Raw genomic sequence first — 16,577 nt, 5'->3', positions numbered from 1 at the left:
TGTGAATGTGATGTAATACCTTCGCTGTGTGAATCACAGCCCCCCAAATGTAATCACTCTCATATCAAGCAGTTGCAGAGAAAGCAAATGCTACACAGAGACATACCCATGGGAAGGGTTACCCTCCATTCATGACCTGTAAAGACAAATAGTCTGGCCGAGGGCTGATAAATTCTAGTTTCGTTCCATAAAATTAGCTTCATTTAGTGGTCTGCTCTGCAGGGAGCAAGAGCAACTGGAGCAAACTGACGTGGGGGGACAGGGCCTTGCAGAGAAAACCATGAAGCTGCTGGCTTGGGCTCCCTTGCCTTGGAAAGCCTCGTCTGGGACACAGGGGAGCAGGGTACAGGGGCTGAGCTCCTTGCAAATCTCCCCTAAGGCTGGCAGTAGCAGGTGCCCTAGGTACACGCCAGTCCCACGAGTCTGCCATGACATTTAGAGTGCTTTCACTCCATGGTACCTGAAATAAAAGCCATCACATGAAAGCAGCACACTGTTTTGGCTTTAGTTAGCTACTAAATGACCTTAAAGACAGCTGAACATCAGAGATGTGGGAATGGGCCATATGGGCAGAAGAAACTGGTGGCCACGTGGAGCTTCGAACAGGAATTGATCAACTGCAGCACTTTGGGTCACTTGCTCTGTGTGTTCAGGTCACTGTCACCCTACCACTGCTGGGACAGGGTCCCTTGTCCGTCAAAAATCACCTCCCTTCCAGGAGGAGGTAGCTCGAAAGGGGCGTGCATTTTCACTTGATATTACAGGTTTTTCTGTTGGTCCATAAAAGCTGCTCAGAGTGAAACTGGGGAGGTGACGAGCTGCTGTGGGCAAACCAGGGCATTTCTCTGTCCCTGTTTGCCACCTTGCAGCCAAAGAAAAGTGAACAAAATATCCCAAAGTGCCTGTTCAGCCTCCAAACCCTGCCTTCCAGCAAGAGGCTGAGTGCCCAGCTCATCCAGAGCATCCCTGTGGACTTCCCAGCACGAGGTCTCCCTCAGGCAGCTCCTGGCCTGGCAGCTGCATTAAAGAAACCAGCAAACTCTTTTATGGGCACTTTGGTACATTCTTGCTCTGCTCCCGGAACACATTAGAGGGGTGAGTAGCTCCTGGCTTTCGATGCGTTTACTGACCATCGTTCACAGCCCAGAAAGCAGCACCTTTCAGCAGTGAGCCCACGCCCCTTCCAGAAGTAATGATAGCAGAGCAATGGGGTACACAGAATACATTTACATGTTTAGCAGATCGAGTACACACAATAAATAATTCTGTACACTCTAATCGTAACATTACAGACTAATTACAATGGTTTGGACCTCATCCTACAAGACAGTCCTTAGTGTAAAGACAGGACTCAAAAGGCAAGTCACAGAACTGGATGCTTCTCAAAACAGCCCTGTTAGGAGACTAACGGGATGCGACCGGAGTTACTTCCAAACCATTCCAACCCAGCACCGGAAATTTGGTGACCAAAAATAACAGCAAGTGCCGGAAGACCTCCAGTCCTGAGAGCTTCCCGGGAGGTGTCTTTCCGTAGTGAAAGGCAACAGGAAAACTCACGGCATCTGGGTGTGCTCGCAGGAGCTGCTCATTTCTAGCGCACCTCGTTGGGGCCACGGATCTCCTCCACATTCAGCAGACAAACACAGTGCAATGTTATTTGCAGCAGCAGCGAGTACCTTGCCCGTCACACACACGAGGGATCTACAGTATTACCATGCAGGGGAGCACAGCAGGAGAAGGAAAAAAATGTCATCAGGCAGGCAGCAGCCCGTTGCCTCCTGTGATCCCTCCACCATAGGGACACCGAGGGTGGAAGGTCCCAAGCTCCATGATGCCGTTGCCACCGCACATCCCTGCAGCTTCCCATTTTTTTTTTTTTTTTCTGGCAAATTTACTGCTCAGTAAGGCACAGCTGACATGCCGGCATCTGCCTCCGCAGCACCCAAGAGCTGCATTTTTAATCCAGGCTGAAAGAGGAGACTGAGTGGTCAGAAAAAAAGCACCAAAACCTCCCAAGAGTGGTGTAGGCAACGTGGGGCTGGGTGTCCGGCACCGGGTGGTACAGGCACTTTGTGATATTTTCCACAGTGGAACCGAGCTGGTGAGAGGCCAGGACACAACCACCCTCCCTGCAGATCCCAGGGCTCACACTGCTGCCAGAGAACAGTTTGCAACTCCTCCAGAGGGTGTGATCCCCTCCCAAAGCCAATCTCTGTGTTGCTCTGCATAATTTAGAAAACTAAATTAAGTCAAACAATTGAGATTCTGATATACCCTGCCTCAAACTCTCCAAATTTTTAGTATCATCACTTAAACTAGGAATATAGCCCCACGCAGTCTAATAAGAGGCCGGTAACAGCCACACACTAGTTGTCCTATGTTGTACAAGATCATCTTGAGCTGAGCCTGCACTGCAGGGTCCTCAGAGAGAGCCTTCTCCCACCTGCAAGGCACCATACAGATGCTTTTACCTGGCTCCAGGACTCACCACGGCTCCCGCAGAGCCAAATCCAGAGTTGCTGCCCAGTAGCTGAGTTAACCACGATTCCTATTCCAGTTTGTGCATTACATAAAAGTTGACTATATTAGTACTTCATCCAAATACCCAGGTAGAAAACAGGATTGAGAAATAGAGGAAGGTATAAGAAAGAATGTAAATTACCAGAGCAGAAAATATCTGACCTAAAAGAAGAAAATATCCAAATCCAAAGAAGTTAAGAGTTTTGAGCGTTTATCATTTCCAAAACAAATATGTAACGCAGGTCCTACACTGCAGCTGGTTTCCACATCACTACCGAAGCCAGCAGGTCAGAGCCCTTTTGTCTGGGCTTACTCTCATCACAAGACTATAAAGCTGTCCCTCGCGTATGGTCGTATGTTTCCAAGAACAACACAGTCCAGGAACTGGCAGAAGCATCTGGATGCTATCACAATCTCAGTGTTAAACAGCACAGACGACTTCTGGATTGAAGGAAGGGGGGATTCTACTACCACTGGGTTGACGTGTTCGTTTTTAGAAGCTTGAGAAGGGTGAGAATTAAATCAGACATGAACAAGTAATTGCTGTTTTAGCAAAATGCATAGAAAAATACATCACATACTCAGAAATCTGGATGCAAAGCTTAAGAAGTCTGTAGACCACCTAACATTATTTCTGGAAGACCTTTCCAGATTCCAGATTTCCCTTTTCATTTCCAATAACACTAAAAAAAAAATAAAATCAAGGAATCAACAGGCCACATTCTTTGAAGCTGTAATTCTCTCTCCCAAGAGAGCAGCCAAACTCCCAGGACAAAACAATGGGATTGTTTTACACAGTACTGCTAAGTTCCAAAAAACAAAAAACGATAATTCCCTCTACTGCTTAAAGCTGCTTTTCCCTGAAACAGAATACACTGGGAAGCAACACCTTGAACTGCTCCATCATGTCTCACGATGGGAGAAAGTCCCAAACCTACTGTTTCCAGCCTCAGCATCTTTAGGCTTTGCTTTCTCCTAGTGTCCCCTAAGGCGTCTCCCCAGGGCAGGATGCTGGTGAGCATCTCCTTGAGATACTGGTAGGTTGACCGCACATGTCTTTTCCCCAGCATTGAGCATCCCTTCAGTGGGTGCACATGGACGCATGCTCATCCCTGTGTGGGCTAAAATGCTGGGGTTTGGGGTCAGTATAGGAGAAAATGGTGCCACGCTGAAAAAGCTGTTGAACATCTAGGAGTGCAGGTGTGGTCCAGGACCATCACTCAGCACGCCAAATCCAGATTCCTCTTTGTAAACAGCATCTCACTGCAAAACAGTGGGAACATAACCAGAAGAGGGCTGTACTCGGACAAGGACACACTACAATTTGCCACTAGGTGTCATTCCAGCTTCATTTTCATTGTATGAATAGAAGTACAGAAGACAAAAGCACTCATTTACAGAGATTTGCACCCCAGCTAATATAAAGACTGCAACTCAGCAATGGCCTGGAACATGTATTTGTTCTCCCGGCTAATTCAGTACCAGAGGAAGTCTTCCAAAAACCCCTGCGAGCCAAATTAAGAACCACCATTAAGAGCCAAAGAAAGAGATTTAAAAATTAAATGGCAGAAAAGACATTTCAGAGAGATTTTAGCTTCTAAAATCCCCAAACAAGGCACTCCTGTAAAGTGTAAACTCCTGAGACTTCAGATAAACTGAGAGCCGAGATGCTCGTGTGGAATATATACGAAGACAGATGAGCAAGATAATTCACAGTGAAGCTCCTACTCCTCAAAATTACAGCACTTTGCCTGTCCTCCCTGCCAGACCCAGCTGAAAATGTGCCACAGTTGCAAGGATAAAAGCACCGAGCAACTGTTCTTGAGCTGGACCTTGCAATGTAGCATTGGACCATCGCAGTTTTCTGGACAGAGTGAAAAAGGAAAGATCACTGAGGGCTCCAAGGGACACTTGGACAGAGCTCTGCTAGCCTCCCCTCTGCCCACACATGTTATTGTCTGGGTTCCTGCAAATACCGAATATAGAAAAAGAAGAGGGATTGAGCCAAGGGTGTTACAATCAAATGATGGAAGGAAAGCCCATAAAGATTTTCCCCATGTTTACATTGGTTTTTCCATGCAGACAAGAAAACATTGCATTTGTAAAGACAATTAAGAGTTCTCTTTCTAGAAAAGCCAAAGCCCCTTATGGGATGGACTTGGTCCTCTTTGGTGCAATTCCCTAACAGTGGGATGCCTGAGGACCACATCTCCGTACCACAAAGAGGCAGGAGGCAGCTATCCAGTATTGCTCATGTATGTGAAGGATCCTCCCTTCTGCCAATTCACCTCCTTGGTCATAGAGTATCATCACAGAAAACTGACACTGTCAGCAACCTATATAGCAACATCTTGCTTCCCAGAACATATTCCACCCCAAACTCACCACGAATGACATTGCTTTGAACTTTTCCTGGTGAAAAACCAATTGCTGAAAAGAGCAATAAAGCAAAAATTGTCACAGATGAGGAGATTCTTGTTCTGCTTTGTGAAGGTGGAGAAAAAAGCTTGGTTGGACCAGAGCTCAATGTCGTGACCTCCTCTCCACCTTCATTTATCCCCCACAAGGGAAAGCATGAAGGAACAGTGTGGGTAGACATCTGCACAACATCTGTGCATTTTGATGGTCTAGTGGTTAAAGGAAAGGGTCTCAGGTTTTAGAGGTCTTGGCTCAGTTCATCAGTTTGACCTCCTCACATAGGCAAAATACCTATTTTAGGGATAAACATGCAAGATAATCTGGGGAGGGCCATGAAAGCACCCAGGAGGGAAAAGAGATCACAGTGCCTGGGTGTGGTGCTCCAAACATGCAGAAGGCTCTCATGAGTGACCGCTCAAAACCAGAAGCCTTCCAAGAGGAGCATCCTGCCATCTCTTAACATTCAGGGGAAGAACAATTTTCCAGCTGATACCTGTCTTAGAGTGGTTGCTGCTTCTGAAGAGCTGTTTGCAGTAATAGGAGGGGCACTGAACTGTTTATGAAGCAAAATGTGGCAAGCTGCCTATTTTGTCAGAAATCACATCTAGTTTATAGTTCATGGTAACGAACCAGGGAAGACTACACGAGAAGGTAACAGAAGCAGAAGAAACATTTTCTTTGCACTCCACAGAGCTAAAAAAACAATTTTTGGTAACTCTGCAGTATCCATTAATGCTGATGGAAGAAAGACTGCATGGGATATGGTAGAATGGCCACTCAGAGAAAAGGGAGCCTGCAAAGGATCCAGAGTTTTCAAAATAATATGCAAAACCATGCAAAGGATTTAGAATTCACCCCTTCTACACATACTGGTTGTCCTTAGGTTTCCCCTGCTGTATTCCCCACCGCACGCTTGGGCACATCAAGCTGTGCTCACAGCAGTCATGGCCCATCCCAGCTTTGGGGTGGAAAGCACATCCCTAGAAATTCCCTTTTTTTTTTTCCTTAACACAGAAAACTCAGCCTTCTCCCACTGAAACTGTGCTTTTTTGCTGTTTGCTGACCAAGAGGGGCTGTGGCCAATAGAGTTAGAGCTCCCTGGAGATGCGACTGACCACTTAAAACCTTACTGACACTAAAACACAGCAGCAGAGACATCAATCCTGGACAAAAAGGCCATGCTTGCCAGCTCCTTGAGCTTGCAGAGCCTGCACCTCCAGCCCAGAGCTAAGCAAACACTTCCCAAGTGCACAGCAAGAACCAAACCGTACGGCTTCGTATGAAAAGTTTCAAAAAACAGCATTCTCCTTCACTGCAGATCTTGTCTCTGCTATCACAAGAGGCTGAATCCACCCTGAGACTGTGCCATCAGCCCCACTTTGCTCCTCTAACTAGCTGGGAAGGTAACTCGGCAGGCTTGCATAAAGCTCAGCTCTACAGCCCCCACCTCCCCTCAGAGGTCCTTCACAAGAGGCCCCCACATCACCCATCCAGCACAAGGAAACCTGAAAGGCAGCTTTTTCCTCTTGACTTTGAGTCACACCTAACAGCTCTAAGGTGTTTGTGCAACATCTCCATTATCACTTCTGACACTCCAGGATTGGACCTCCGCTACTCAAGCCCCTACCCTGATGGCTACGGAGCCATTTGTGGCCATCCTGACAGCTCACACCACCACTTCACTGGCCCAGAGCAGGGACAGCAAGACTGGGGCAGAACAGACATGCAAAGCAGGGGAGTCCCATAAAATCTGCAGACAGGGTTCAATACCTGGAATCACCGAAGTTTTGGTGAAGTGATGCAGTCAGTAATGCTAGTCTGAAGGGTGCAAGACGTGTAACAGGTCACAGACATGACAGCGCCACGTCACAGCAAGAACAACAAACCCTGCATGGTAGGCACTGGTCTTGCTGCAAATAGCAGAGGATAATTCAAGGGGGACAGCAGGGAATCCCCCAAAAACCTGCCTTGCTGAAGACATCTCTCTGCATACCATGAAGTTCCTGCAGGACGATGATCCTCTTCCCACCCCTCCAGCAGGAGCACCCACCCAGTCCGGATCAAAGGCACCAGACTACAGCTCCGAGCTTGCAGCCTGGTTGCCAATTTGCACAGCAGCTCTCACACAGTTTAAGTAAACCCTTGACGTCATCAGGTGGACGGCAGCCCTTGGGGGAAACCTCGCAGCTTCCCAGCCATCACGGAAAACTGCCGTCTGGCATCTCCTCGGTGCCTTATTGGGATGAGGAGCTGGTGGGCAGCATGCCGGTGAGTCAGAGCTATCCTACTTCTAACTGCATGTGACTCATACCAGCTTCACTGCAAAGGTACCACAGAGTCTGACTAAGCCAGCTCAAAATTTGTGTATATATAATTTTTAAATACATATACACACCCACACATGTATGTGCACACACATACGTGCATGTACATACACATAAAGTGATTTCTTTTTCTTTTCATATGCAAGTGAGAAACTTAACACTCTGGAATTAATAAATAACTATGAACAACCAAGCTCCTGGGCTACAGAAAGAGCTCTTCTCCCCACGTGGCTCCTTAATTTGTGTATTACTTGAGGCTCTGAGCTGTGCTCTGAGCCCACAAGGGCTCCCCCGTTTCCTGCACGAGACCCCATGGCACAGCTCGCAGGGTGTGATGGCCACCACGAGATTCCCTTTCCTCCGCGCAGGGGGGACACCTCCTCATGGGTGGGGGGGGGACACCTGGAAGGAGGGAGGGAGGAACCTGGATGTTCCTCACTGAGTGAGTGTGCGGCAAAGGGTGCTGCACACCTACACCACAGAGAAGACATCTGGAAAGACGCCTGGCAGGCCCCAGCCCAGTGCTCAGCCAGTGTACTGCTGCTGGTAGCGCAGGTTCAGCTCTCGCAGCTCCCGTTCCCGAACCCGCCGCGACTTGTTGGATTTGGTGGAGCGGCTGGAGCGGGTGGACTGTGCGGACTTGGTGCTCTGGCAGCGGGAAGATGCCCTCTTGAGAAGGTTTTGCGAGATGGAACGGTGCAGGTTCTTCATGGACGAAGAGGCTGCCATGCTGACCACCCATGGGTGCTTCAGGGCCTGAAGGGCTGTCATCCTGTCACTGGGGTCCACCGTGAGTAGACGATCGATGAAATCCTTGGCCAGGTTGGACACACTGGGCCAGGGCTGAAATACAAAAGAGATGATTAGAATGAAACATCCTGGCACAGCTTCGCCTATTAATTAATTCCTCCCATCCCCAAAAGGTGCTTCGGGGCATTCTGCTTCTTCCATTCTCTCTTTCATCCTCAAATCTTCCAAGTTGTAACCAACAGTATCTGTCCAAGGAGAACGAGACACAGTTACTTCAAGAGACTGTTAGGGGGAGAAGCTAAATTAGTGGGAAAAGTCTATACGTACATAGATGCAGCATGAACTCAGACACAGCCTGCCCAGTAAGCTGACCCTGGATCCCAGTCTTCCCAGCTGCTGGCCCCACTCCAGTTGTGGCACAGACCCCCTCGCTCACACCCTAGGGACCCTTTGTACACACAGTCTGTTCAGCAGCTGGCCCTGGATCTTCACTCCTCCCAGATGCCTCATCCCTACAGACACCTACACACGTTTGTGCAGACACACAAGTGGTCTCAGTCAACCCCCAGACTCAACAGTCTCTCCAGCAGCTGGCTGGGACCTCCCTGGTCCTTCTGGTCCCACACTTGCTCCATTTGCTGCACCACAGACAGACATGGGCTCCCAGACCTAGGTCCCACTCCAGGTGCTGGCCCTGAGACCTCCCACCTCATCTTCCAAAACCGTACAGCTATTACAAAAAGAACAGTAACCATATCCCACTGAAGACCCTCCTCAGTTCAAGTGCTTTTTATCTGATGAAGCCATTACTGCTTGGATGTGAGACATCTTGCTCGCAGAGGACGGATCCTGACATCACACCCCTTGTTCTCTTCTAACCCTTCATCTTAAGACACGCACCTTGCAAGCAAGCACTGACCTCTGCATCAATCCTGAAACCAAGACTAGGGAGATTTTTCTGCCATGGTACTCAGTCTTACTCCCACATGGAAATCTAGAAGACGGTGCTACTGATCAACCCTGAAACAGCCAACTCAGCCCGGCTGTAAACAACTCCATAAGATGTTCTAAATATACATAAATGTTAGATATAAGGAATTTTCAGGAATGCTTACCAAGGAAACAGGAAGGAATTTTTTGACAAAATACTTGTTTTAAAGAAACAAACTCATAATAATTAATTACTCCTGCAATAAATTCCTCCTAAATCCCCCCAATACACAGAAATACAGCCATAACAACTTACAAGACAAATGCCTACAGCCACGCATGCTGGAATTGTTTCATTTCTGACAAAATACCGTATTCGCACTAACCTGAGAAGTGAGAACATTTTCTTTAGCATGAGCTGAAGGTTGGGCTGTGGACAAAGCTAGGAAGAAAACCATGGCAAAATCCACTGAGTGGAGTGAAGGAGGCAGTATGGCTAGCATAAAAAAACCAAGTGTTGAATGGACCTGGGCAAGAGCAGGTTTCTGCAATCACTGGGTGTTGTATGGGTCTCGCCCCTCCTGAAACCACCAATACTGAATTTTTCAAGTACATGGAGACCACATCCCAAGCAGCATTAAAAAAAAACCTGAGCAGATTCATGCTATTAAGTGAAGACTTTGATACAATAATTAAGGTCATGCACAAACACATACGTGTAACTGAGTGGAAACAGCATGTGTGGTTAAAAAAGAAAAAGGCTGCTATTCTGTGTCTTTCATTCCTCTCTTCGTTTGGTAAGGAAGAAAAGAACCCAGCTTATTTTAAAATTCGGGGTCCACCAACTGTACAGTCCAATATAATGCCCTTTTCTTGTGCAAACGGCCTAAAAAAGGTATGTCCTGATTTTTTTGAGGTCTGCGATTTATTGCTACCAAAAGCAATTTTCTCTTTCAAAAGACTCAAAGGCACCGGCAAGAGAGCTAATCCACAGGAGGATTTTGTAATGAAAGGCAGGATGCCCTGAGAGTTACAGCACTGCTCCCAGCCCTGGAGCACGGACAGTCAGTGGCATGGCCAGGAAAGATAAATTCAAGCTCTAGCTAAGGAACCGGCTACTAGGATGGTCAGGCTACAGAAAGTCTTACTTTACAAGTGATGACTAAAACAGTCTGGCTTACTCAGCTAAAGTGGGATATATGATCACTGTCAATAACTATGCAAGAAAAGAGAGTGAAAATTATATGAACTACTTGCTATAAAGAAAATACCGGTACATTAATAAAAAACTATATATGTTCCTGAACGTATTCAGGATAGAAATGGAAATACTGCTACTGCCTAGAGCCAGAGTGCTCTGGAAGGAAGCACAGCCTTCTACTGTGGATCCAACACCACTTCCGTGCTTTGAAACCATATCCAAAATGCACTCCCCTCCACATTTCAAGAGCAAAATCAGTTAACAAAATTTTCTAAAAATGCAAGCTTTTCTGTCTACTGTTTTCAAATATAATTAGTCACAGCCTGCCTTAAATCACTTTTTCTTAGCTGATGAAACACATCTTGACAAAGAAAAACACAGGCGCTTGCTAGAATTGAACAGGGACAATCTTTGATCAGAGAGTCATTAAAGTGTTCTTTTATAAAGAGGACAAATAAAATAGCAAAACACCTTTTCAAATGTAGCAAAAAAACACAATAAAGGTTACAACTGCAACTGAACACACTGGTCTGTTTTGCAGAACTATGGAACCTTTGAAGAGCTCAGCTTTTATGCTATTTATAACAACAGAACCAAAAAGCCAAATCTGCCTCTGCCATGGGGAGATATAAATATCATTTCAAACCCATAGGTTTCCTACCAGACTTCTGGATAAGGTGCTTCCTTTGTTAAATAACAGCGAAGGGAATCAACTTGCAGGGTTTAGTCTTTATTGGCATAATCTCAGATAACACCAGGGTCATACCATATGCCAACTGGCAGGTCAACACATCACCTTCCTTTTAAACTCCAGATCTCCAGCTACAGACGACCTTTGGGTTCTCTCTTCCATATACGGACAGATCCAAACAAAACCCAGCAACAAGAGGTTTTGCCTCCACTTTTACCAGGCTTGCCTTCAAAAACTTTAAAAAACATTTTCTGTAGCTTTTTTTGAGACTCACTTAAGTTACCAGCTATTCATATAGTTAAAATCACAAATTCACCATTACCTGTCTACATCCCATTAACCTCCAATCACTTCTTTCCTTGTCTTCCTCCTAGCAGAGAGGGAGCTCACCCCCTTCTGTTTCCTTCATAGAGGACTCATTTTCCACTCTCCAAATAATGCTAATGAGATATCTAAGCTAACAATATGTCTATCAATTTACCGACTTTAATTCAAAGGGATTTTAAATGCTGGTGACAATTCTACTCTCCTTGCAATGACAACTTTTTAAGAACTCTTTATGACTATCTTCATTACTGTTACCAGCAACTGAGATGACAGATACCTTGAAACAGCTTTTGTCCCACTCAGATGGAGAAAACACATTCACATCAGTCCGACCTTATTGTTTCTCCTGGGGTATTTCTTCCTGTCTATCTAAAATCTTTTACCTTTCTGAATATTGTCCCTCAGAGATACAATCATGCCAGGATCTCCATCCTCTCTTTTTACCTAGGTCCAAAGAGATGTAAGAGATGCACTCAAATGAAAAATACTTGAGGACTGATACAACAATACTTTTCTTGGAAAAACATCTTCAGGACATGCAGGAAAGCATTATTTCTTCTTGCAGATGTTAATAACTGCACAGATCTGGAACTTGAGGCAACCTGAGAACTATTTTGCCGTTCAGATGCATTCAAACTTCAGTCAACTGATGGCTGCCCAACACAGAGCAGGAGATTCTGGCAGGAGAAACGAGCCTCTAAACACCAGAACAATAATTTCAAGTCATATTAAAACACAGAAAATGTGATAATTTAGAATTTGAAGAAATCAATGAAGAACATATCAGTCTGAAGACCTAAAAGCTGTGAACACACAACCAGCCTAAGCCTTGAGAGGCCTGTGCATTGCACCAGTCCAGTTTAATGAAACCTAAAGAAGAATAAACTCCAAGCAAAAGCAAATTGGATTTCTCATTATTCCAATTACTCTAGTTTCACCACAAACGTTGAATATGGAGTACTTGCAATTAGATTTTTCTTCTGGTCAGCAAATACAAATCAGTTTATTGATCTGTTTATGCAGCCGTAGGTTTCATTTGTTGCACCATACACATCTTTCGTTTTATTTCACTGAAGCCTTTTCTTTAAAAACAACTAAGGCTACATTCTACTGAAGCACTGAGTGGAATGAATTTAGCAATTTTCAGCCCTAGTCCCTGGAGAAATGTATCCACTCTCCAGAAACCTTGCATCAGTTGGCAAAACAGCAGCTTTAACTTCGCAAAATGCCAGGAACCCTCCCGATGAATACTGCAAGGCAGCAGCGGGAGTTTGTGTAAGAGCTGAGGAAGGTTGACACTGGTGTTTTTGGGGAACACGAAGAAGGATGTGTGTGCAGGACACAAGGTGCGCTCACACAACAGGACTGAAGCAATCTAGAGGACATTTTGCCCCTTTGCTTCTCTGAGGAGAAACAGAGAATGGCTTGGGAGGAAAATGCTCTCATCCAGTGGCCATGAAACATTGCATCAGCTAAACCCCATCAGACAGCTTTGCCTTTAATCTCACAGCTGCAATGACAAACTCCCATTTTTTGTGGCACAAAAATGCCACAGAGATGAAGAGAAGTCACCAATACTTGTTCATCTTGCACCCCTCCTCCTCTATGAACTGATTTCAAACATGATGCAGTTTAAGTATAACTTCTGTGCCGTTCCCTCTGTTAGACTGCATTCCTCCAGAAGGGAAAGATATTACAGTAGTTCTGGTGTCTTCCTACATATCTTAAAAAAAGGTAGAACAGCCACATTCTGAGCAGAACCTCAGCAGTACTTGCCAAATGCCAGCAGAGACCTCTTACAGGTGACCGGCTTTTCAAACAACTGCACTCAAGTCCTCTGTCTGGGATAGCTGGTGCAGCATCCATTTCACAAACCTCATTTCTCATGAGACAAACACTGGATACAGACTAGTTTAACACTGGAGATCATTGGCCCTCATGTTGAAGGGCTGAACATCCTCTGGAAAGTAATGTCTGTAACTCCAGAATTTAGCAGAGTGGCTAAAAACATGATGCAGCAGAACTCAAAAAAAAAAAAGGGGGGGGGGCGGGGGGAGGAGAAGCAGAAGAGCTGCAGTAAGTAAATCTGAATAGCTCACCCTATTGCAGTAATAACAACAGTCCCTGCAACAACCAAAGGAAACAACAGTACATCTTTACTCTCGTGTGCAGGCTGAGCAGAGTGTGAAGGAGGATGTCTTGCCATCATTTTGCTTTCCTTTATCTAATCATCAAGAAGCACTGGCGGAGACTGACCAGATCGTGCTTACAGGACAACAGCTCTGAGGTGCTCACCCCTGTTCACCAGGCAAGAGCAGGACTGCTGGGCTTCTGAGATCAAAAGACGTGAGATGCAGTAAAGCCTAGTACTACTGTAAGCTGTAAAGGATCCTTAAATTAAAAAAAACAAAACAAAAACCACCAAAAGCACATCCTACTTACTAACCAGCAGAAACCTTCAGGCATGCAGAGATCCCTAGGAGGCAGGAAAGACTGCTGAACTTTCTCTAGTGACTGCGAAGATACTTGTAGCAGAAAAACAGCAATTAGTAACTCATGATCTTTGAGATGAGCTGTGCAGTCATCCATTCCTCACTTCTATCTTTCATGCAGAGTTATCCTATTCAACAACTGAATCCAAGAGGTTAAGAGGCCTCTCGGGAAGAGGGGAAGGAAGATGGGCTGTAAAGATGTATATGCACATCATATACCTAAGAACTGCAGTTATTGGCGAAATTCCCCCCTCATCAGAGTGCCCGTCCCCTTGCATCCCTCCAGGCCCAGGTGACACCTTTCAGCACCCTGCTCCTTCGCAGGTAACCTAGGGGAGGAACACAGGGTCACTCAGGTGACAGAGGGTCACTCTGTTTGATGCTCAAACTCCGAAGTCTCATCATGCTTTCATCGCCTGGTGAAACCGTGAATGACGTCTGAGATGGCAACCAGGCAAACTTCAGTCAGACCCACTTCTTACAGGTGACCTGCTTGAGCCTGACTACAGCATTCTCCAAGCCAACAGCAACTCCTCCCTGGCCATCCAAGAGGTCTCCTTGGCTCCACAGGTACAGCACTCGGTGCACAAGCCCACATGCACACACTGAAGCTCCTTTACATTTTCCCTAGAGACACAAAGCCACAGAGGGATCGTCTGGTTAGTCCTGTGCAAATAAAAGAACCACCAGTCATCTGACATCCAAGCTTTGCTTTTAGTCTTGACAGTACCCACTGAAGGAAAAAATACACATTGATTTCCTGATTCCTACTCAAGTTACGCGTTGTTTTCGGGAGAACTGACAGGAGCTCTACAGATGACGTTATGGGGAAGGTGATGGACACCCAGAACTGCAAAGGCATGAATCTCCCTTGCCAGTCGGTCTTTACAAAAACATGATGCACAAAGCACATTATCACAGCTGCAAGAGATCGCTCTTAGGTCAAAAATACTGCATCCCAGTCCTACTGATTCCTAGGATGAGTCTGACTGAGCACTGGAGAAGCCTCAAAGCACCAGGGAGGCTGAGAAGCCCTACAGCAGCACACAGGTTCCTGCCAGGTTCACTTAAAGAAAACCATCAGACGGCTACTTTAAAGTTTTACAAGACAAAAAAGATTTATTGGGAATGAGCCTGCCCCAACCAACAGACTAGGCTGAACATGTCCACGTGGTCAGCAGGATTGCCTTCAAATCACGCCTTTATCGCTGTTAACAGCAACGCTCCATGCCACAGAAGAAGAGCACGCCATTTCTGTTGTTCATTCCCATTTTGATGCTGCGCTCTCCATCACGCCAGCACAGCCAGTTTGGTTTGTGCAACCAAAGTGAGCCAAATCAGGGAGCTTCTGTTAATTTTTCTACTGGGGTTTTCAGCCACCAGTCCAGCCACCATTCACCAGATGGCTGCAGAAGCAGCTACATCAGCCCAAGTGAGCGACTGGCACGGAGTCCAGAATTAGCAGCACTTCAACCAAGTACAAAACCACCGCCACAGTCTGTTTTACAGCCTTAATGACAACAGGAGAAACTCCCGCAGTGGACATTTGTAGCTCAGGAATGACAGCTGATGCTTCTGAGATGCGCCAGCATTTCCTACAAAAGCATCTCCTGAACTTCTAAGCTGCATAAAACACGGGGCGCATCGCCGACCTGCAACTTCAGCCCTGCTAGACAATAAACCCGGGGAAAGCAGCCTCATTTGCAATGCCTTAAAGAGCTCTCAAGTATGCTATGTTTTATTCAGATTCAGGCTTCAAGTCTGGAGGAGGAGGATGAAAAGCAAGAGATCCTCCTCTGAGTGTCACTTAGGCTAGGCGATTACGTGCAGTGCGAGGCCCTCTGTGATTAAATCCCATAGCCACCCCTGCTTGCTATTCGCATCAGCATAAAAGCTATTGAGATGCCATCCACACCGGCACGCAGGGAACAAACAGCACGTTGTTCTCTGGTTTGAACAACCAACCCACCTCTTTCACTTACAGCTGAAGCGAGCACGAACCTGGCGTACGCTGGCAGAGGGCTCCCAACACGTGCGTCTGAAATAAAACACTGACCTGTGTTACCAATGTGAGTCTTCTCATCTAACTAAACTAAACCTAGGTAGGGGTGGGAGGCAGCACTCTGTAGGCAGAGCAGCTTTCTGGGCTGATTTTAGATACTAGAGCAGCATCCCTGAATTTTACTCTGCCTGTGATGGGAGCGCACGCTGCTGTGAAGCAGTCATAAAAACCCACACTGCAAACAAGCTAACAAAACATCTGTTTTATGCTGGCTTTTTACTTGTTTTTAGCTTAAAATACATGGCAAATACATTTCTGATCCATTTTCCTGTGGGGTGCTAGTTCTTTAAAATATTTCATTATATCCAGGTTTCTAAATTATGTTTTTTTCCCCCTAAGTTTTTTTTTTTTTTTAAATCAGATTTCAGAAGGCTCCAGATTTCAGCAGTGCATCCTCCCCCAGATACACACTAGTCCCCCTTCAAGGACAGGCCATGCAGATACCATTCAGATACCATTCTTCAAGAAGTTGCAAAGACCACCCCTGACCTGGGCAGGCAGAATTTTTAATATAAAGGAGTTTGTTCCAGATGTTATTTACATGCATCAGGACAAGCCTTTCTTGCCCTGCAGAACCTATGTGGGATGCAAGGCTTGCAATAGCTACTTTGCATGCTATAGACACACCTAGCCATACCACTGCTCAGAATTGTGTACGTGTCCCTATATACGTCTCCGCTCTATGTTCACCGACTGCTGCTGTTTGCAATCCCATTGAAGACACCTGGACCATTAAAAACCATTAACAAGAAAATCAATCTGGACACAGATGGCACCCAGGTATCACAAATATGAACAGCAAGGGCATTTTTTCACAAAAATTACTCATTCTAATACATATGGATGACACTGAAGGCAGGGC

At 46.0% G+C, this 16,577-nt stretch overlaps 1 protein-coding gene across 3 annotated transcripts in view; it reads right to left on the bottom strand.

Annotated features, from left to right (window-relative positions):
* Positions 1-914: 914 nt before the first annotated feature.
* Positions 915-16,577, bottom strand: part of PSKH1 (protein serine kinase H1) — a 39,519-nt gene continuing 23,856 nt past the window's right edge. For 2 of the 3 annotated variants that reach the window (XM_082320029.1, XM_082320030.1), the window contains exon 4: positions 915-8,105. In XM_082320029.1, coding sequence (XP_082176155.1) covers positions 7,788-8,105 — 318 coding nt within the window. In that variant the 3' untranslated portion in view covers positions 915-7,787. Of the gene's footprint in view, positions 8,106-14,084; positions 14,281-16,577 lie in introns of those variants that run through there. The other variant, XM_082320031.1, reaches the window with a different exon arrangement.

Source organism: Platalea leucorodia (assembly GCF_965183815.1).
Source record: "Platalea leucorodia genome assembly, chromosome: 8".
Lineage (NCBI taxonomy): Eukaryota > Metazoa > Chordata > Aves > Pelecaniformes > Threskiornithidae > Platalea > Platalea leucorodia.
Note: the sequence above shows the minus strand (reverse complement) of the source record. Positions and strands in the feature narration are given on the sequence as shown.